At 45.7% G+C, this 21,574-nt stretch overlaps 1 protein-coding gene across 7 annotated transcripts in view; it reads right to left on the bottom strand.

Moving 5' to 3' along the window:
- kdm2aa (lysine (K)-specific demethylase 2Aa) overlaps positions 1 to 21,574 on the bottom strand; it is a 163,698-nt gene that overhangs the window by 16,831 nt on the left and 125,293 nt on the right. For 5 of the 7 annotated variants that reach the window (XR_009768688.1, XR_009768689.1, XM_061678383.1 and 2 more), the window contains 6 exons: positions 11,544 to 11,612; positions 10,269 to 10,431; positions 4,859 to 5,104; positions 4,608 to 4,771; positions 327 to 473; positions 32 to 250 (listed from right to left, as the gene is read on the bottom strand). Coding sequence is in view for 5 of the 7 variants with exons in the window: in XM_061678383.1 (XP_061534367.1) it covers positions 32 to 250; positions 327 to 473; positions 4,608 to 4,771; positions 4,859 to 5,104; positions 10,269 to 10,431; positions 11,544 to 11,612 (1,008 nt within the window). In the remaining 2 variants the exon portion in view is untranslated. Of the gene's footprint in view, positions 1 to 31; positions 251 to 326; positions 474 to 494; positions 782 to 4,607; positions 4,772 to 4,858; positions 5,105 to 10,268; positions 10,432 to 11,543; positions 11,613 to 21,574 lie in introns of those variants that run through there. The other 2 variants (XM_061678380.1, XM_061678385.1) reach the window with 2 other exon arrangements.

Raw genomic sequence — 21,574 nt, forward strand, 5'->3', positions numbered from 1 at the left:
TTTGGACAATTACAAAACAAAAATAAAATACCTGCTAGAATGAGTTCATTGAGGTTGCTGCGAGTGCGTGTCCCGCCTGCTGCCAGCAAAGCTATGGAAGAATCTGTAATGTTCTTGCAGTGAGCCAGGTCCAGCTTCTCCAAGTGTGGCATATGATGCTGCATAAGTCTCAGAGTGGATTCATTGATATCCAGACCAGACAGGTGCAGTGTCTCGATGTTCTTTAGTCTGCAGCGAGATGACTCTGAGCCTAAGATGGAGAAAACATTTTTTCTTAATGTCAGTGTACAAAATCTGTGAGCCTGCTCATTTCTGCTGCATCTGACCATGTTGGGAGAGGAGTTCTTTAAATTGGGTATCTTTAATGCCTTCACACCAGCGCAGATCCAGTAGTCGAAGATAGGGAAGAGCAGGGGAGACCAATGCTGACAGGCATGACCAGGAGAGGCCAGCAACCCTTAACTCTCGAAGACCTAAAGTAAGAAAGGCAGCAAAACTGAAAAGGGCAGAAGAATCTGTGAATTAACATCAGTGTTAGTATCTGCTTGGCCAAAAGATGGTTTATGCCTTTCCTTGTCCTGGGTGTTGTGGGACTGTTGTGGTCGTATCTTCAACACTGCATGGAAGTTAGGGAAAGTACCTCTTGTTTGGCAACATGGGTTTTGCCACCTCCCCTTTTTAACTAAGGGGGCTGGAGTGTGCGCCAATTATAGGGACTCACACTCTTCAGCTTTCCAGGGAAGCTTTACTGGAGAGGAAGGTCCAGCTGCTGGTCAAAAATCTGATAGAGGAGGTACAATTAAGCTTTGGTTCTGGTCAAGATACACTGGATCAGTTCTACAACATTGCAAGGTTACTAGGCCCAACCGGTCTAAATGTGCTTGTGGACTTGGAAAGGTGTTTACACTTTCCCGGTCTCCTGTGGGTGATGCTTCAGGAGTATGGGATGTGGGGCCCTTGATTTACGAATCACTTATAGTATAGAAATATCTGTCTGTCCAGTTTGGTGAATTGAAGATCTTCTTCTTTTCCTTTCAGCTTGTCCCGTTAGGGGTCGCCACAGCGCGTCATCCTTTTCCATGGAAGCCTATCTCCTTCATCCTCCTCTCGAACACCAACTGCCATCATGTCTTCCCTCACGACATCCATCAACCTTCTCTTTGGTCTTCCTCTAGGTCTCTTGCCTGCCAGCTCCATCCTCATCATCCTTCTACCAATATCTCTGGACGTGTCCAAACCATTGACGTCTGCTCTCTCTAACTTTGTCTCCAAAATATCGAACCTTGGCTGTCCCTCTGATGAGCTCATTTCCAATTTTATCCAACCTGGTCACTTCAAGAGCGAACCTCAACATCTTCATTTCCTCCTCCTCCAACTCTGCTTCCTGTTGTCTCTTCAGTGCCACTCTCTCTAATCCGTACATCACTGTTTTATAAACTTTGCCCTTCATCCGAGCAGAGACTTTTCTGCCACATAACACACCTGACACCTTCCTCCACCCATTCCAACCCGTTTCTTCACTTCCTGACCACACTCACCTTTGCTCTGGACGGTTGACCCCAAGTATTTAAAGTCCTCCACCCTTGCTCTCTCTTCTCCCTGTAGCCTCACTCTTCCCCCATCACTCCTCTCATTCATGCGCATATATTCTGTTTTACTTCGGCTAATCTTCATTCCTCTTCTTTCCAGTGCATGCCTCCATCTTTCTAACTGTTTCTCCACCTGCTCCCTGCTTTCACTGCAGATCACAATGTCATCTGCAAACATCATGGTCCACGATTATTTAAGTCTAACTCATCTGTCAGCCAATCCATCACCACTGCAAAAAGGAAGGGGCTCAGGGCTGATCGCTGATGCAGTCTCACGTCCACCTTAAATTTGTCTCTCACACCTACAGCACACCTCACCGCTGTTCTGCTGCCCTCGTACATGTCCTGTATTATTCTAACATACTTCTCTGCCACTCCAGACCTCCGCATACAGAAACACAGTTCCTCTCTGGGTACTTTGTCATAGGCTTTCTCTAGAATTACAAAGACACAATGTAGCTCCTTCTGACCTTCTCTGTACTTTTCCATCAACATCCTCAAGGCAAATAATGCATCTGTGGTACTCCTTCTAGGCATGAAACCATACTGTTGCTCGCAAATACTCACTTCTGTCCTGAGTCTAGCCTCCACTACTCTTTCCCATAACTTCATTGTGTGGCTCATCAACTTTATTCCTCTATCGTTGCCACAGCTCTCCACATCACCTTTGTTCTTAAAAATGGGCAGCAGTACACTTTTCCTCCATTCCTCAGGCATCTTCTCACGCACTAGAATTCTATTGAACAAGCTCATCAAAATCTCCACAGCCACCTCTCCTAGATGCTTCCATACCTCCACAGGAAAGTCATCATGAACAACTGCCTTTCCATTTTTCATCTTCTTAATGCCTTTCTAACTTCCCCCTTACTAATCATTGCCACTTCCTGGTCCACCACTTGCCTCTTCTACTCTCCCTTCTCTCTCATTTTCCTCATTCATCAACTCCTCGAAGTATTCTTTCCATCTAGCTAGCACACTGCTGGCACCAGTCAACATATTTCCATCTCTATCCTTAATCACCCTAACTTGCTGCACATCCTTCCCATCTCTATCCCTCTGTCTGGCCAGCCTGTATAGATCATTTTCTCCTTCTTTAGTGTCCAACCTGCCATACATGTCATTATATGCCTCGTTTGGTCTTTGCCACCTCTACCTTTGCCCTGTGTTGCATCTCAATGTATTCCTTTCGCCTCTCCTCGGTCCTCTCAGTGTCCCACTTCTTCTGAGCTAACCTTTTTCCTTGTATGATTTCCTGTACTGTGAGGTTCCACCACCAAGTCTCCTTCTCTCCTTTCCTGCCAGAAGATACACCAAGTACTCTCCTGCCTGCCTCTCTGATCACCTTGGCTGCAGTGGTCCAGTCTTCTGGAAGCTCCTCCCGTCCACCGAGAGCCTGTCTCACCCCTTCCCGAAAAGCTGCACAACACTCGTCCTGTCTCAGCTTCCACCACATGGATCTCTTCTCTGCCTTTGTCTTCCTAATCTTCCTCCCCACCACCAGAGTCATCTTACACACCACCATCCTATGCTGTCTAGCCACACTCTCCCCTACCACTTGGTAACCTCCTCCAGATTACATCGTCTGCACAAGATGTAATCCACCTGCGTGGTTCTACCTCCGCTCTTGTAGGTCACCCTATGTTCGTGCCTCTTCTGGAAAAAAGCGTTCACTACAGCCATTTGCATCCTTTTTGCAAAGTCTACCACCATCTGTCCCTCCAAGTTCCTTTCCTGGATGCCGTACTTACCCATCACTTCTTCATCACCCCTATTACCTTCACCAACATGTCCATTACAATCTGCACCAATTACGACTCTCTCTCTGTCTGAGATGCTCAGAACTACTTCGTCTAGCTCCTTCCAGAATTTCTCTTTCACCTCTAGGTCACATCCTACCTGTGGGGCATAGCCACTAATCACATTTCACATAACACCCTCAATTTCAAATTTCAGCCTCATCACTCGATCTGATACTCTTTTCACCTCCAAGACATTCTTAGCCAACTCTTCTTTTAAAATAACCCCGACTCCATTTCTCTTCCCATCTACACCATGGTAAAATAATTTAAACCCTGCCCCTAAACTTCTAGCCTTACTGCCTTTCCACCTGGTCTCCTGGACACACAATATATCAACCTTTCTCCTAATCATCATGTCAACCAACTCCCAAGATTTTCCTGTCATAGTCCCAACATTCAAAGTCCCCACATTCAGTTCTAGGCTCTGTGCTTTCCTCTTCTCTTTCTGCCGAAGAACGCGCTTTCCACCTCTTCTTCTTCTTTGACTTCGACCCACAGTAGCTGAATTTCCAATGGCGCCCCACAGGTTAATGGCGCCAGTGGCGGACGTTGTTAACCCGGGCCACGACCGATCCGGTATGGAATTCTTTGGATGAATGCTCATATTTGTTTGGCAAGGTTTTAAGCCGGATGCTTTTCCTGACGCAACCCTCTGCATTTATCCGTGCTTGGGACCGGCCTACAGTTTGTACTGGGTTGTGCCCCCCATAGGGCTGCATTGAATTGAAGATCTAATATCTGCTATTTGTGGATTATGTAGTTCTCATCGATTCACTGAGCTGTGACCGTCTGTTGGGGTGGTTCACAACTAAGTGTGACGCAGCCAGGCTCAGAATGTGGTGAATAGAGCTGAGCCGAGGTGAAACTCTGGATTGACTAGATAAGCTACATTTCTACCCTCACACTGTCATGAGCTGGCTGTGGCTCACTGACTGTAATGACATCAGGCAAGATAGCTCAGGCAGTCCAGGCATTTTTATTTGGTCACCACTTGAAGAGGTTTTCTGGGCATGTCCAACTGGGAGGAGACCTTTGGGCAGGCATAGGACACACTAGAGGGAGTATGTCTCACCGGTGGTCTCGGAACGTCTTGGTGTCTTGCCAGTGGACTCGGGGGAGTTGGCCAAAGACAGGAAGGTCTGGGCCTCAGACTGCGTCCACTGTGACCCAGACCTGTATGAACTGAGAATAATGGATGTACAGATATATGCGTTCATACCTGGAAGCCTGGTTAGAAGACAGATGAGCTGCCTTTTGGCCAGGGGTGTCCATGAGAGGTCCAAAGAAGTGGGCTGATGTTTTATGATACCTGCCAACGCCTGGTTACTAAGTTGATTGAATCGACTCATATCCAGATGGCTCCATAGATGCTTATCAAAGCTCCTGCACAGAATAATAAATGCCATTTACAGAATTTTGATTCTTGAATACAGATAAAACTTCAGAATAAAACAATCATTTCGGACATACCACTTATACCAGGCCTTGCAGACAGTCATGCAGTTGAGCAGCTCAGCTCTGTTTAGATATCTGAAAACAGACACCCACACTTCCTTCTCTCCTCCACTCTCATCCACATCCTGAAAAGATGATAGGCACAGCAGGGATGGAAGTGACAGTGTTGGAGGGACAAAGGAAGTAGCGGGTTCCCCTTCCTCTGAGGACACAGACTGATCGAGAGTGCCCCGGATGACACAGTTGCCACGAAGACTTGGCCTGCAAGATAACATTTGACCAGTCTGGTTATTGCATACATTTGTAACAACAGGTTCATGTCTTCATTAAATTAAGTGCTCACCATTAGTGCACCCCAACAGTTTTGTTAGTAAATTGTATCTTCTACGGCATACTATACTACTACAGTGGTGCCTAAAACACAAGTGACATGTCTTACGAGTCTTTTGAGAAATGTGTCATCACTTGACCAATTTTTTTTTTGTCTTGAGAAACAAGCAAATTTTGAGATGAGTGCAGTTCACATCCCCACTGCTAGATGGCAGCAGCACATTCACAACATCTGTCAATTCAACGTTATTAAGAACCCCACATGAGTTCCTGGCAAGACACACCCCGATGCAACATGATTGGCTCCTTCACAGCGGGAAGGGCAGGCTACGCAGATGTTACGAGATGACCATAGCAGATATGCATCACATTTTTACATTTGTTAGTTTGTTATGGGTAGGTTTTGAACTAAGGCGGTTAAGGATGGGTTAGGTTTAGGATTAAAATAGGTTAGTTAATGGGATTCATTAACACTGCCACATGCAGCCGTGGCCCAATGGCTAAGATCATCGCCTGCCACCGTAGGGGACCTAGGTTCAAGACCCCAACTGGACCATCCGCCAAATCCCCCGGACTCACGGCTGTGGTGTCCTTGAGCAAGACACTGACACCCCGAAATGCTCCCAGGGCGCTTCAGCTGCCCCCTGCTCCAGTGTGTTGCACTAACATGTGTATGTGTTCACTGTGATGGGTTAAATGCAGGGAACACATTTTGTGTACATGCATGCATGCATGCTCATGACAATAAAAGGTGATTCTTCTTCTTAAGTCACATACTTCTTTTCCCATCTGGAAGCAGTAGGACATATTCTACCAGGATACAGCAGCTAATCATAGAGCAGCGATGCGTGTCCAGCAACCTTTAATATTGGAGCTGGGCGTGTCCTGCCAGGAACACGTGGGATTTCTAACAAAACGTCAATTCACATTGGTTTCCATGCAGTGGAAGCACAATATCAGTTGGTGGCAGTAATGCATCATTGTCAAGTGCCCACAAAAAAAGAACAAGGACCATACTTGAGGCACAGTGGTGTTTTTAACCACACATTTTCCATATTTTCAGATTACTATGTGGAAAGAAAATATTACTGTGCATTTTTATCAAGAACATCACTGTTAAGTGCAATCATAGAACTCTGTCCTCCGTTAATTTTCTAAAACACTTTCAGCCATTAAATAAAAACTAACATTCAACTAAAAATGTCAAATAAGGCCATTACATTTGAACACCCCATACGCACAAAATGGGGCATGAAAAATGTGTATGCAACATACTGCGGAAAGTATGTCACCAACTGTCGTGGCGGCAATCACCGAACCCGTTGGTGGACACCAGCGGTGAGGGATGCTGAAGAAGGAGTCCTATCGGGCACTTATTGGCCTGTGGGACTCCTGAGGCAGCAGATGAGTACTGGCTGGCCAAGCGGAATGCAGCTTTGGTGGTTGCTGAGGCAAAAACTCGGACATGGGAGGACTTCGGTGAGGGCATGGAGAACGATTTCCGAACGGCTTCGACGAAATTCTGGTCCACCATCCGGTGTCTCAGGAAGGAGAAGCAGTGCACCATCAACACTGTGTATAGTGGGGATGGGGCGCTGCTGACCTTGACTCAGGATGTTGTGAGTCGGTGGGGAGAATACTTTGAAGACGACCTCAATTCCACCGACACGCCTTCCCATGAGGAAGCAGAGGCTGGGGTCTTTGAGGTGGGCTCTCCTATCTCTACGGTTGAGGTCACCGTGGTGGTTAAAAAGCTCCTCTGTGGCAAGGCCCCGGGGGTGGATGAGATTCACCCGGAGTGCCTAAAGGCTCTGGATGTTGTGGGGCTCTCCTGGTTGACACCTCTGCAACATCGCGTGGACATGAGGGACAGTGCCTCTGGATTGGCAGACTGGGGTGGTGGTCCCCCTTTTTAAAAAGGGGGACCGGAGGGTGTGTTCCAACTACAGGGGGATCACACTCCTCAGCCTTCCTGGTAAGGTCTATTCAGGGGTGCTGGAGAGGAGGGTCCGTCGGGAAGTCGAACCTCAGATTCAGAAGGAGCAGTGTGGTTTTCGTCCTGGCCATGAAACAGTGTACCACTTCTACACCCTCGGCAGGGTCCTCAGGGGTGCATGGGAGTTTGCCCAACCAGTCTACAAGGCGTTCGACCGTGTCCCTCGAAGAGTTTTGTGGGGGGTGCTTCGGGAGTATGGGGTCCAGAACCCCCTGATACGGGCTGTTCGGTCCCTGTACGACCAGTGTCAAGAGTTTGGTCCGCTTTCCTGGCAGTAAGTCGGACACGTTTCCGGTGAGGGTTGGACTCCGCCAAGGCTGTCCTTTGTCACCGATTCTGTTCATAACTTTTCTGAAAAGAATTTCTAGCCGCAGACGAGGCGTAGAGGGGGTCCGGTTTGGTGGCGTCAGTATTGCATCTCTGCTTTTTGCAGATGATGTGGTTTTCTTGGCTTCATCCAGCCGTGATCTGCAACTCTCACTGGAGTGTGAAGCGTCTGGGGTGAGAATCAGCACCTCCAAATCTAAGCCCATGGTCCTCAGTCGGAAAAGGGTGAAGTGCCCTCTCTGGGTCGGGGATGAGATCCTGCCCCAAGTGGAAGAGTTCTTGGGGTCTTGTTCACGAGTGAGGGAAGAATGGAACGGGAGATCAACAGGCGGATCGGTGCGGACTTTGTATCGGTCCATTGTGGTGAAGAAGGAGCTAAGCCGAAAGGCGAAGCTCTAATTTTACCAGTCGATCTACGTTCCTACCCTCACCTATGGTCACGAGCTGTGGGTCGTGACCGAAAGAACACAAGTGGCCGAAATGAATTTCGGGCTCTCCCTTAGAGATCGGGTGAGAAGCTCTGTCATCCGGGAGGGGCTCAGAGTAGAGCCGCTGCTCCTCCGCATTGAGAGGAGCCAGATGAGGTGGCTCAGGAATCTGATTAGGATGCCTCCCGGACGCTTCCCTGGTGAGGTGTTCTGGGCACATCCCACCGGGAGGAGACCCCGTGGACGACCCAGGACACGTTAGAGAGACTGTGTGTCTCGGCTGGCCTGGGAACGCCTCGGGATCCCCTCGGAAGAGCTGGAGGAAGAGGCTGGGGAGAGGGAAGTCTGGGCTTCCCTGCTGAGGCTGCTGACCCCGCGACCCGACCTCGGATAAGCGGAGGAAAATGAATGAATGAATGATTGTCAACAATTGCCAGGAAAATAGGACCTGCTACTATTCCTTGTGTGTACAGCACTGTTTGGATATCCTTGCCCAGAGATCTGCATAAAATCATTTTCAATGCAGACAATGCTTCTGTGTGCATGCCAAGAGTTATTTTTGTCCAAAAGTGTTCAAAATGTTGCTATACAGTATGGAAGTTATTTTTTTTTCCTCTTTTTTTGCTGCAAATGAGCGCGGTCAATGAGGAAACCCCCAAATTGACACGCGTGATGAGCGGCCAATATAGATGCACCCATTTGATCTAAAATTTCGCCAGAAAAATGTCCAGAAAAATGCAATACATCATAATAGATGTATTTTTCTACTTTTAGGTGCTTTTGCCAGATAAATGAATTGTGCAAAAAGATGCAGAGTCCTCTAGTACTTAGAACAGTTTGAATGACTAATATAGCAATAGTCAGGTGCAATGACCATTGTGCGAAGGGTGCCGAGATACTCCTCAATCAGTGTGCAAGTGGTGCAGTTGCTACTGTGGCATGAGTGGCCAGTATTGGTCAACAACAGATATGCAAATAGTGCAGTGTGGCGAGACTACCAAAGTGAGTGCACGAGTAATGTATAATTGGCCTGACAGAAATGTGACAACAAACTCAAGACAAAAAATTGGCAGAATGTTGCAATGGAATTGTAGGCTAGCTGTTTAAGAAGTTGATGGCAAGGAAAATTGCAGGGGGTCCAGCATGGGACCTGTGACGCTCTTGAGGTGGTCCAGCACAAGACGTTCAAAGGACTTCATGACCACAGATGTCAAGGTGATAGGCCTGTAGTCATTTAGACCCAAGATTGTAGGTTTCTTGGGGACTGGAATGATGGTGGAGCGTTTGAAACAGGATGGTAGTTCGCCCAGTTCCAGAAATCTATTGAAGATCTGTGTGAAGACTGGAGCGAGCTGGTCCGTGCAGACTTTGAGGCAGGATGGGGACACATGGTCTGGGCCTGCCGCTTTGTTAATCTTTTGTTGTTTGGAGATGCATCTCACATCCTGTTCGTGGATGGTTCATGCAGAAGTCCTCGGTGTGTGTGGTCGGTGGTGCGGCTGGGTGGGTGTCGGGTGTGAAAGTGTCCTTTTCAAATCTGCAGTAGAAATTGTTCAAGTCGTTGGCTAGTGTACTATTGTTCTCAGCTTGGGATGATCGCTTGTAATTGGTCAGCGATTGTAATGCATGCCAGACTGATTTAGAGTCGTCCATCCATATGTGAATGGATTGTGGATGTCTGGGCTAAGGTATCTGCTTTGACTGTTGTCCAAGCTTTCACGTATGCCGGCATCATTGCTGAACAGCCACCCGGCAACAAGACAGACTCCGACAATGGCGAGAGGGAACCCGGCATGTTTGATGGCAAAATTGCCCAGCTGTTCAATTCAGATACAGAAGATGAGGACTTCGATAGATTTGTGACAAAGATTGATCAACAAAATAATGTGAGTGTATTTTTAAATACGTAGGAGAATAAAGTTCAACCAAACTCACTGTTTTGCTTCCGTTACCTTGTTTTAGCATGTGCCGAATAATACGGTGCGCCTTATGTATGGCTTAAGTACAGAAATAGACCCCGTAATTGAGACAGGGCCTTACAATCTGGTGCGCCTTATGATGCGGAAAATACGGTACTATAGCTAAAGCCATACGTTAATGTCGCTTGTACAGTGTCGCTTTAAGTGTTGCTGCAAATCTGAATAAAAATTTGTATTCGGAAATGTTGTTTCTCTTTTTGACATACAATATTACAGAATATGTGCCATTGATCACAAAGCGACATTCTCTGCCATCTTGTGACATTAATACCTTTAATGCTATAGTGAAATATTTTTGCACCTTGGTTGAAGGTCTGAGCTCTTTTGAGTTCCATTTTAAATTAAGTAAGTTGCAGAATACCAACCTTCCTGGTCCTTGTGGAATGTGGCCATCCCGTGTGTTGTCATCGCTCTTGAACCGCAAAGGTTTGGAAAAAGTGGTCTTTCGGTTCAAGTTTGGTTGACCACATGGATTTACTGGAGGTGTCCTAAAACCCATGGCAGCTTCCATTTTCGGAACTATAGACACTGAGGAAAAAGAAACCCCAAACATTTTTTATTTAGTCATAAAAAATAAAACAAGTTTAACTATGAAAAAAGAAGAGGGAGGTCATTTGTACAAATGCATTCTTTTTATCCCAAATGGGGCAATCTACTTTGTGTTTGACAATGTGTCCACGCGACATAGTCAAGCTTGCATGAGTAAAAAACAAATTTGTTCTGAGAGCTTCCTTGAAAAGGGGAACAGGTCAAATAATGAGACAGAAAAAGAATCTTGAGCCTTTAACTTCCAAGACGTCTAGTCGAGTAAAGGCTACATTAAGTCTGGTCTTGTAAAGGGTCCATTAGGGTTGGGCGATATGGTCAAATATAAATAGATATATTTTTTTAATTTTACGATAATAATTTGACGAGATTCGATTAAAAACATGTAAATCTACCTGCTTCCCAGGATATTTATTCAGGGCATTGCACAAGAATATTGTTTGGCAATATTTAACAATTAATATAACTTGTGTGTATACAGGAGGATATGCCAAATCAGGTTTGCACAATAGTATTTTAGTTAAGCTTTTGTGGAAAGAAATGTAAACAAATGTTAAACAAATTAAGATGACATCAAAATGTAAACCTAAACCAAATAGGTTTTTGTCTGTCACGACACTATACACTTGGCTAGAACACTGCAGAAAGAAATGTTCTTTGTCTTCCCCACATTTCCATGTTTTTGTCATATTGTACGTGTTTGCTAAATGACTAAGCGAGGGTTTTCTGAGTGTGTTTTGCAGATTTTCTCATCTTTTCTTTAGCGTAAATCGTGTATTGATGGCTGGATGGACACTTTATTCATCCTGTGAGGGAAATTAGATTTACTAGCTTCATAAAGTTTTAAAACCTTTCCACATGCTTAAGTGTTTCTTATGAAGAGTGAAATGGAAAAAAGATCAATCTTTCCACTCGCGGGCACATGCAGACACTTAATTTTGAAACGATATGTGACGTCATGGCTGCGGAATCTCTCTTTTTTTAATTCCCGGTGACAAGTTCAGCAGCTGATATTGGCAATACAGTACACGGCTCAACCAAGTAAAGCAATGGGTGATCGGCGACGGGATAGTGAAATTAAATTTTTTACTTACAAACAGCTGCGGCAGGAGTAGGGCTATGCAAGCTAGCTCCTCCATTAGCCTCACCAGCAGTCGGGATGACTATGAGAGTGCACAGTTTTCTTTGTAAATGTTATCAAAAAAGAATAAATATACCACAGTGAATATACGATCGTAACAGTGTCGTCCATTCTCTTAGTTTCGCTTTTAAACTGGCCTCGTTTGAGAAGCCAGCATATATATCGGCGGCCTGTGTCATTTTCCTGTTGGCCAACAAAACACTATGCATGCGTTCCATTCAAGGCCATTGTTTCAATTCACCCACTTGTTAAGCTGCTAAACTCCTGAAAACGTTGCTCGGCCTGCTAGTTTGAGAGCAAGAGTTTATTTTACTTGCTACTGAGTCACGTGATTAAATCATGTCCACTGATTTGGCGAATTAGGACTTTCATGCACTTCATCCTTTCTTTCCTCCTCATATGCTGTCCATGCACCCGTTCGGTTGTTTTATTTTAGAGAGAGTATGAATACTCGATAACGTAAAATTGCACATCGTTTAAGTAACGTTCATGATTATGTTGACGGCGATTTATATCGCCCACCCCAGGCTCCATGTGAAGTACTGACATGCAGAACGTTTACAGTGCCATGAAAAAGTATTGGCCCCCCTTCTCAAATTCTTATATTTTAGCATAGTTTCCCCATTTTGTTTGAAACTGTAATCCACAACTTTATAAAAAATATTTTCACCCAAAATTGTTGAGTTGACAAAATGCTGAGTACGCCCATCAGCTCCTCTCATAATTCTTTAATTCCCCCCCCCCCCCCCATGAGTGCCCAATTCATATCCCGTGCTGGCCCAGTTGGTGGTGCATCGAAAATGACGGCACGGAAATGAGGGATTTTGCCGAGCAATGGGCAGACCATAATTTCAAAACGCTCACTAAAAATATTATTTTGCGTTTCTGTAGCATAAAATAGTTATTAGTTATAAAATAGTTATAAAAAATAGTAAACGAAAACAATCATAAAAATTGCCTCAAATGAACATCTTCCTCTTTTCGACAAGCAGTTGGCTGATAGCAGCAGTGTGGGTGGTCACGACCCAGCACTTCTTTATTATACACTACGTTGGTGTATATTCATCCGCCGCTTTGTTGTAAAGCTGAATTCCAGCAGTAGGGGGCTTAAAAAATTGTGGATTATAGCTTTGAGATCATTAAACAAACGTAAATACCAGACAAATATAACCCAAGCAAAAATTGGGTTTTTTTGAGAAATGAACGGCCTTTTTAAGGTCATACCACTGCATTTAAATCGGATTCAAGTCTGGACATTGACTAGGCCACTCCAAAACCTTCATTTTGTTTATTTAAGCCATTCAGAAGTTGACTTGCTGTTGTGTTTTGGATTGTTATCCTGCTGCAGAACCCAAGTGCGCTTCAGCTTGAAGTCACCAACTGATGGCCGAACATTCACCTTCAGGATATTCTGTTAAAGAGCAGAATTCCTGGTTCCATCAATCACAGCAAGTTGTCCAGGTCCTGAAGGAGAAAGCAGCCCAAGACCATCACACTACCACCACCATGTTTGAGTGTCGGTATGATGTTGTTCTTCTTTCTGAAATGCGGTGTTATTTTTACATCAGATTTAAGGCGATTGACATGTTCCAAAAAGTTCAACTTTTATCTCGTCAGGCCACAGAGTATTTTCCCAAAAGTCTTGGGGATCATCAAGATGTCTTTTAACAAAATTGAGACGAGCCTTAATGTTATTTTTGCTTAACAGTGGTTTTCGTCTTGGAACTTGGCCATGCAGGCCATTTTTGCCCAGTCTCGCCTTTATTGCTGTGTCATGAACACTGACCTTAACTGAGGTAAGTGAGGCCGGCAGTTCTTTAGAAGTTGTACAGAGTTCCTTTGTGGCCTCCTGGATGAGTCATGTTCTCTTGGGGTAATCTTTGTACTTATCAGAGCGGGGGGCGTGGTGTACATAGCATAGAGGCAACGGCAGGGGAAACGCACCGGAATCCGGGTCAAGCTTCTTAAGAAAATATTCTGAATGCCTCTCCCGTCGATTCACCTCACAAATCTACGCTCCTTACCCAACAAAATGGACGAGCTTCATCTTCTCACCAAGACCAGTAAAGACTCTGGACGTTCCGCGGGCCTGTGCTTCATGGAGACATGGCTTTGTGAACACGTCCTCGATGGCGCGGTAATGCTTCCGGGCTTCCAACTCCATCGGGCATTCCGTGTCACGGAGTTAACATTTTTTTTCTGTGACCACTGTGGATTTCCTTTCATTAACAGAGGGATACCAGCATTGTTTTCCATGTGTCTAGGTAGTCACGTATATAACTATTCAAAAAGGCTTTGCTAACAAAAACAAAACCGTGGCACAGTCATCAGATACTGTTAAAAGTGAAGAAAAATTGTAATTGCGGTATTAATTTGCTGCCGTAAACAGAACAACCACGTCACGAAATAAATACGTGTTATGTATCATTAATAACAATGATGACTGGGATGATGGTCAAGCGCTCTCTCTCTCTCTCTCTCTCTCTCTCTCTCTCTCTGCTCTTCTCTCTCTACACTAACGACTGCACCTCAGGGCACCCGACTGTCAAACTCCTGAAGTTTGCAGATGACACCACTGTCATCGGCCTCATCAAGGACGGTAACGAGTCTGCATATCGACAGGAAGCGGAGCTGTTGTGCGGCCGACACAACCTGGAACTGAACACACTCAAGATTGTAGAGATGATCGTGGACTTCAGGAGGCATCCTTCGCCACAGCTGCCCCTCACGTTGTCCAGCTGCCTTGTGTCAACCGTCGAAACCTTCAAGTTCCTGGGAATTACAGTCTCTCAGGACCTGAAGTGGGCGACCAACATCAACTCCGTCCTCAAAAAGGCCCAGCAGAGGATGTACTTCCTGCGGCTTCTGAGAAAGCACGGCCTGCCACCGGAGCTGCTGAGACAGTTCTACACAGCGGTCATCGAATCAGTCCTGTGTTCTTCCATCACAGTCTGGTCTGGTGCTGCTACAAAAAAGGACAAACTCCGACTGCAATGGACAATCAAAACTGCTGAAAGGATTGTCGGTACCGCCCTACCTACCCTTGAGGACTTGCACGCTGCTAGAACGAAGACAAGAGCGTGCAAAATCCTCTCTGACCCTCCGCACCCCGGTCTCTTCCAGCTCCTTCCCTCAGGTAGGCGCTACCGATCAATGCAAACTAGAACTAGCAGACATTCCAACAGCTTCTTCCCTCTTGCGATCAACTTCTTAAACACCTAACCTACAATTTCATTACAACATGGCAATTTTTTGACTTGAGTTTGTTGTGACATTTCTGTGGGGCCAATTATGTATTACTCGTGCACTCACTGTAGTTGTCTCGCCATGCTGCACTATTTGCATATACTGGCCACTCATGCCAGAGTAGCATCTGCTCCATTTGCACACTGATTGAGGAGTATCTGTAACATTTGCACAACCAACATTGTCCCAGATGATCGCACTACTCGTCACTTTAAACCGCATACACTCCTTGAAGTCTCGCCGTCCTTTGCACAATGGTCATTGCACCGGACTATTTCAATATTAGTCATTCGAACTGCTCTTAGTGCTTTAGTACTCTGCATCTTTTTGCACAATTGCAAAAATAAATTTAAAAAATAAAATGTACCGTCATTACCAGATAACTAGCAACCCTTTACTGCTCAGTGACTGTTTTTTTTTTTTTTGTCAATGTCTTTCTGTCTCTAAAGTGTTCTGTAAATTGACTGTCTGTTGTCATACTAGAGCGGCGCCAACTTCCGGAGTAAAATTCCTTGTGTGTTTTTGGACATACTTGGAAAATAAAGATGATTCTGATTCTGAACAGGATGATACACACAGTTACAGAGAACTTTTGAAGATGTGTGTGAAGATCGGAGCGAGCTTGTCCATGCAGATTTTGAGGCAGGATGGGGGCACAAGGTGTGGGCCCTCCACTTTGTTCATCTTTTGTTGTTTGAAGATATGTCTCACATCCTGTTCATTGATGGTAAAGGCAGAAGGGGGCGTCAGAGGTGTGATGGTAGTCGGTGGTGCAGCTGGGTGGGTGTGGGGTGTGAAAGTATCCTTTTCAAAACTGCAGTAGAATGGTGTTCAAGTCGTCAGCCAGTCCTTTATTGTTCTCCGCTTGGGGGATGGTTGGTTATACAACCCCAATTCCAATGAAGTTCAACCTATATTTAATTGAATACACTACTGCGATTGGCTGGTAACCAGTTCAGGGTGTACCCCGCCTCCCGCAAGATGATAGCTGGGACAGGCTCCAGCACGCCCGCGACCCTAGTGAGGAGAAGCGGTTCAGAAAATGGATGGATGGACACTACAAAGACAAATTATTTAATGTTCAAACTGATAAACTTTGTTTTTAACAAATAATCATTAACTTAGAATTTTATGACAGCAACACTTTCCAAAAAAGCTGGGACAGGTGGCAAAAAAGACAGAAATTTGAGGAATCCTCCTGTTTGGAAAATCCCATGGGTGAACAGGCTAATTGTGAACAGGTGGGTGCCATGATTGGGTATAAAAGGAGCTTCCCTGAATTGCTCAGTCATTAACAAGCAAAGATGGGGCGAGGTTCACCTCTTTGTGAACAAAATAGAGAAAATGTGAGAAAAATGTGAGAAAATAGTCGAACAGTTTAAGGACAATGTTCCTCAACGTTCAATTGCAAGGAATTTAGGGATTTCATCATCTATGGTCCATAATACCATCAAACGGTTCAGAGAATCTGGAGAAATCACTCCATGCAAGCGGCAAGGCCGAAAACCAACATTGAATGCCTGTTACCTGCGATCCCTCAGGCGGCACTCATCAAAAACCGACATCAATGTGTAAAAGATATCACCAAATGGGCTCAGGAACACTTCAGAAAACCAATGTTAGTAAAGACAGTTCGGCGCTACAGCCGTAAGTCCAACTTGAAACTCTACTATGCAAAGCAAAAGCCATTTATCAACAACACCCAGAAAGGCCGCCGGCTTCTCTGGGCCCGAGCTCATCTTAGATGGACTGATGCAAAGTGGAAAAGTGTTCTGTGGTCCGACGAATTCACATTTCAAATTGTTTTTGGAAATTGTGGACATCGTGTCCTCCGGGCCAAAGACGAAAAGAACCATCCGGACTGTTATGGACGCAAAGTTCAAAAGCTAGCATCTGTAATGGTATGGGGCTGTGTTAGTGCCAATGGCATGGGTAACTTACACATCGATGAAGGCACCATTCATGCTAAAAGGTACATACAGGTTTTGGAGAAACATATGCTGCCATCCAAGCAACGTCTTTTTCATGGGCACGCCTGCTTATTTCAGCAAGACAATGCCAAACCACATTCAGCACGTGTTATAACAGTGTGGCTTTGTAGTAAAAGAGTGCGGGTACTAGACTGGCCTGCCTGCAGTCCAGACCTGCCTCCCATTGCAAATGTGTGGCGCATTCATCCATCCATTTTCTGAGCCGCTTCTCCTCACTAGGGTGGCGGGCGTGCTGGAGCCCATCCCAGTTGTCATTGGGCAGGAGGCGGGGTACACACTGAACTGGTTGCCAGCCAATTGCAGGGCACATACAAACAAACAACCATTCACACCTACGGGCAATTTAGAGTCTCCAATTAATGCATGTTTTTGGGATGTGGGAGGAAACCGGAGTGCCCGGAGAAAACCCACGCAGGCACGGGGAGAACATGCAAACTCCACACAGGCGGGGCCCCGCGGGGATTGAACCCAGGTCCTCAGATTTATGAAGCGTAAAATACGACAACGGAGACTACGGACTGTTGAACAGCTGAAGCTGTACATCAAGCAAGAGTGGGAACGAATTCCACCTACAAATCTTCAACAATTAGTGTCCTCAGTTGCCAAATCTTTATTGAATGTTGTTAAAAGAAAAGTAAAGTACGAAAATGTAACACAGTGGTAAACATGACCCAGTCCCAGCTTTTTTGGAACGTGTTGAAGCCATAAAATTCCAAGTTAATGATTATTTGATAAAAACAATAAAGTTTATCAGTTATCACATTAAATATCTTGTCTTTCTAGTGTATTCAATGAAATATAGGTTGAACATGATTTGCAAATCATTGTATTCTGTTTTTATTTATGTTTAACACAAAGTTCCAACTTCTTTGGAACTGCGGTTGTACATGTTGATGTACAAATTTTAAAGATTAAAAAATTACAATTAAATTTGCCTCATTTCTTTGCTTTTTTTGTTCTGGCCTCCAACTTGAGCCAGGCCCATCTCCCCCATCACCTGATGCCTGCTTCAAGGTGTGCCACATGAATAGCATCCTCCTCTTTAAGCACTCTTCTTCTTTTCCTTTCGGCTTGTCCCATTAGGGGTCGCCGCAGCATGTCATCCTTTTCCATGTAAGCCTATCTCCTGCATCCTCCTCTCTAACACCAACTACCCTCATGTCTTCCCTCACAACAGCCATCAACCTTCTATTTGTTCTTCCTCTGGCTCTCTGGCCTGGCAGCTCCATCCTCATCATCCTTCTACCAATATACTTACTCTCTCTCCTCTGGACGTGTCCAAACCATTGAAGTCTGCTCTAACTTTGAAACATCTCACCTTGTCTGTCTCTCTGATGAGCTTATTTCTAATTTTATCCAACCTGGTCACTCCTAGAGCAAACCTCAACATCTTCATTTCCGCCTCCTCCAGGTCTGCTTCCTGTTCTCTCTTCAGTGCCACCGTCTCTAATCAATACATCATGGCTGGCCTCAACACTGTCGTATAAACTTTGCCCTTCATCCTAGCAGAGACTCTTATGTCGCATAACACACCTGACACCTTCCTCCACCCGTTCCATCCTGCTTGGACCCTTGGATTTAAAGTCCTCCACCCTTGCTATCTCTTCTCCCTGTAGCCTCACTCTTCCCCCTCCACCCCTCTCATTTATGCACATATATTCTGTTTTACTTCGGCTAATCTTCATTCCTCTCCCTTCCAGTGCATGCCTCCATCTTTCTAACTGTTCCTCCACCCGCTCCCTGCTTTCACTGCACACAATGTCATCTGCAAACATCATGGTCCACGAGTATTCAAGTCTAACTCATCTGTCAGCCTATCCATCACCACTGCAAAAAGGAAGGGGCTCAGGGCTGATCCCTGATGCAATCCCACCTCCACCTTAAATTCCTCGTCACACCTACAGCACACCTCACCACTGTTCTGCTGCCCTTGTACATGTCCTGTATTATTCTAACATAGTTCTCTGCCACTCCAGACCTCTGCATGCAGTACCACGGATCCTCTCTGTGTACTCTGTCATAGGCTTTCTCTCGAACCACAAAGACACAATGTAGCTTCTTCTGACCTTCTCTGTACTTTTCCATCAACATCCTAATCGGCAAATAATGCATCTGTGGTACTCTTTCTAGGCATGAAACCTCTTTAAGCACTCTCATTCTGGAAAATAATTGACTAAAATCATTGTCTGTTTCACTTCATTTTCACTATTACCAACTTTATTGCTCAGTGACTGTTTTTCTCAATGTCTTTATGTCTCAAAAGCGTTCTCTGTCAATTGTCTGTCTGTTGTCGTACTAGAGCGCCTCCAACTACCGGAGACAAATTCCTTGTGTTTTTTTTTTTGGGACATACTTGGCAAATAAAGATGATTCTGATTCAAAGTCTAATCCCAAATGCAAACTCCAGGAAAATAAGTACAATATTTGTCAGTTTTTATTGGCCATTTCTGAATTTGAAGTGAGTTCGTTCTGTGTTGTGACATATTCCCTAACATCGCTCCGTCGCTTCATAAATTTAACATAAACATCCGTAAACTAATTAGATAATTGTAGGTGTGTTTCCTAATTCATACAAAATGTACTAGCGGATCAATTCTCATCGCCGAAGTTACGTGTGCGTCGCGGTTCCGCTGGGACCACAACCAGGGCCACAACCCGCAGCACCTCAACACGAAAATAGAAAAGATCAGTGCAACAAATACGACATGGACTGATCTGATGAGCAAAAATGTTGCTTAAACGTAAGAGTAACTAACAATTGAGGATATCCGCTCCAAAGGTAGGTCGAGTAGCCAAATATTGTACTCAATATACTCATTGTACTATTACTTGACAATAATGTAACTCAAGTAAAAAGTAGTCCAACAATTACATAAGAGTAAAAAGTACACAGTGAAATAATTACTCAAATACTGAGTGCTGTGTGTGTGTATGTATGCACAGTCAAAACTACCAAAAAAACATCGGCAATTTACTGCACGGTGTTTTCTAAAGTTTAAAATGAGCTGAAATATCCACATTTGGGCATAGTGCCAGACAAATACTCAAAGAAAGCTGTTGTTTTTGTCCGTCAAAATGTAAACACGAGTAGCGCGTCGTTTCCTTCATCGGAAGACTTCCCCAACACGGCACGACAATCAGCCGGGCTGGCTTATCTAGTGTTAATACCTACGCCGGGGAAGCTCAATAGAAGATGTTATGTGAGGTCATGTGACTTTCTTTTGTCGTTTGATTGGTGAACTGGATTTAAAAGTCACTAGCGCTTAAATTGGATTGGCGCAAACAGCGCCTGATGCGAAAGTCAAAGTCGGAGTCGCGAGCACAAAATAGTTGATAGATAAGCAATAATTGATAACTAAAAGTAGCGAGCGACATTTAGATCATTGTAACGGTGTAAAAGTACCATTACTTTCTAAGGGCAGAAGGGGCTGAAGTGTTTTTTCTGGTCGTCAACTCCTGTGATTTATCCAACGCAGGTCCCGAGCGCACAGGCGGAACCTCAGGCCAGTCAAGTTGGAAGTCCATCCATCCATTTTCCGTACCGTTTATCCTCACTTGGGTCGTGGGCCTGTTGGCGCCTATCTCAGCTAACTCTGGGCTAGAGCCTGGGGACACCCTGAACTGGTCACCAGCCAATTGCGGGACACATATAGGCAAACTATCATTCACACATTACATATTGTCACAAGTCTAAAGTCACCAAATTTATGACTCAAGTCAGAATGGAGTCCAAGTCATATGATTCGAATCCACACCTCTGACACACACTTCCTCCTGGAAGCCGTCACGTTATCGTGGAGGAGGGGTTTGTGTGTCCCAATGATCCGAGGAGCTAAGTTGTCTGGGGCTTCACGACCCTGGTAGGGTCACCCATGGCAAACAGGTTCTAGGTGAGGGACCAGACAAAGCACAACAAAAAGACCCCTATGATGAAATATGTTAATGGGTGGAGGTTTCCGTTGCCCGGACACGTGTCACCGGGGCCCCCCCTCTGGAGCCAGGCCTGGAGGTGGGGCTCGAAGGCGAGCACCTGGTGGCCGTGCCTGCACCCATGGGGCCCGGCCGGGCACAGCCCGCAAGGGTAACGTGGGTCCCCCTTCCCATAGGCTCACCACCTGTGGGAGGGGCCATAGGGGTCGGGTGCAGTGTGAGCTGGGCGGTGGCCGAAGGCAGGGACCTTGGCGATCCGATGTAGGTGTAGGCATACTTATTGGCCCCTAGCTCGGCGCCTGTACGTTGGGGTTCACCATGGTGGACGAGAGGGAAGCCTCCTTCCGCCTTCGGGTGGTGGGACGGGTCCTGACTGTTGTTTATGCCGATGCACCAAACAGCAGTTCAGAGTACCCACCCTTTTTGGAGTCCTTCGAGGGGGTGCTGGAGAGCGATCCTGCTGGGGACTGTATCGTTCTGCTGGGGGACTTCAATGTGCTCACGTGGGCAATATCAGTGAGACCTGGAAGGGCGTGATTGGGAGGAACGCCCCCCCCCCCGATCACAACCCGAGCGGTGTTCTGTTATTGGACTTCTGTGCTCATCACGGCTTGTCCATAACAAACACCATGTTCAAGCATAGGGTGTCCACATGTGCACTTGGCGCCAGGACACCGTATGTTACAGTTCGATGATCGACTTTGTGGTCATGTCATCGGACTTGCGGCCGCATGTCTTGAACACTCGGGTGAAGAGAGGGGCGGATCTGTCAACTGACCACCACCTGGTGGTGAGTTGGCTCCGATGGTGGGGGAAG

This window comes from Phycodurus eques, chromosome 6 (assembly GCF_024500275.1).
Source record: "Phycodurus eques isolate BA_2022a chromosome 6, UOR_Pequ_1.1, whole genome shotgun sequence".
In the NCBI taxonomy this organism is placed as follows: domain Eukaryota; kingdom Metazoa; phylum Chordata; class Actinopteri; order Syngnathiformes; family Syngnathidae; genus Phycodurus; species Phycodurus eques.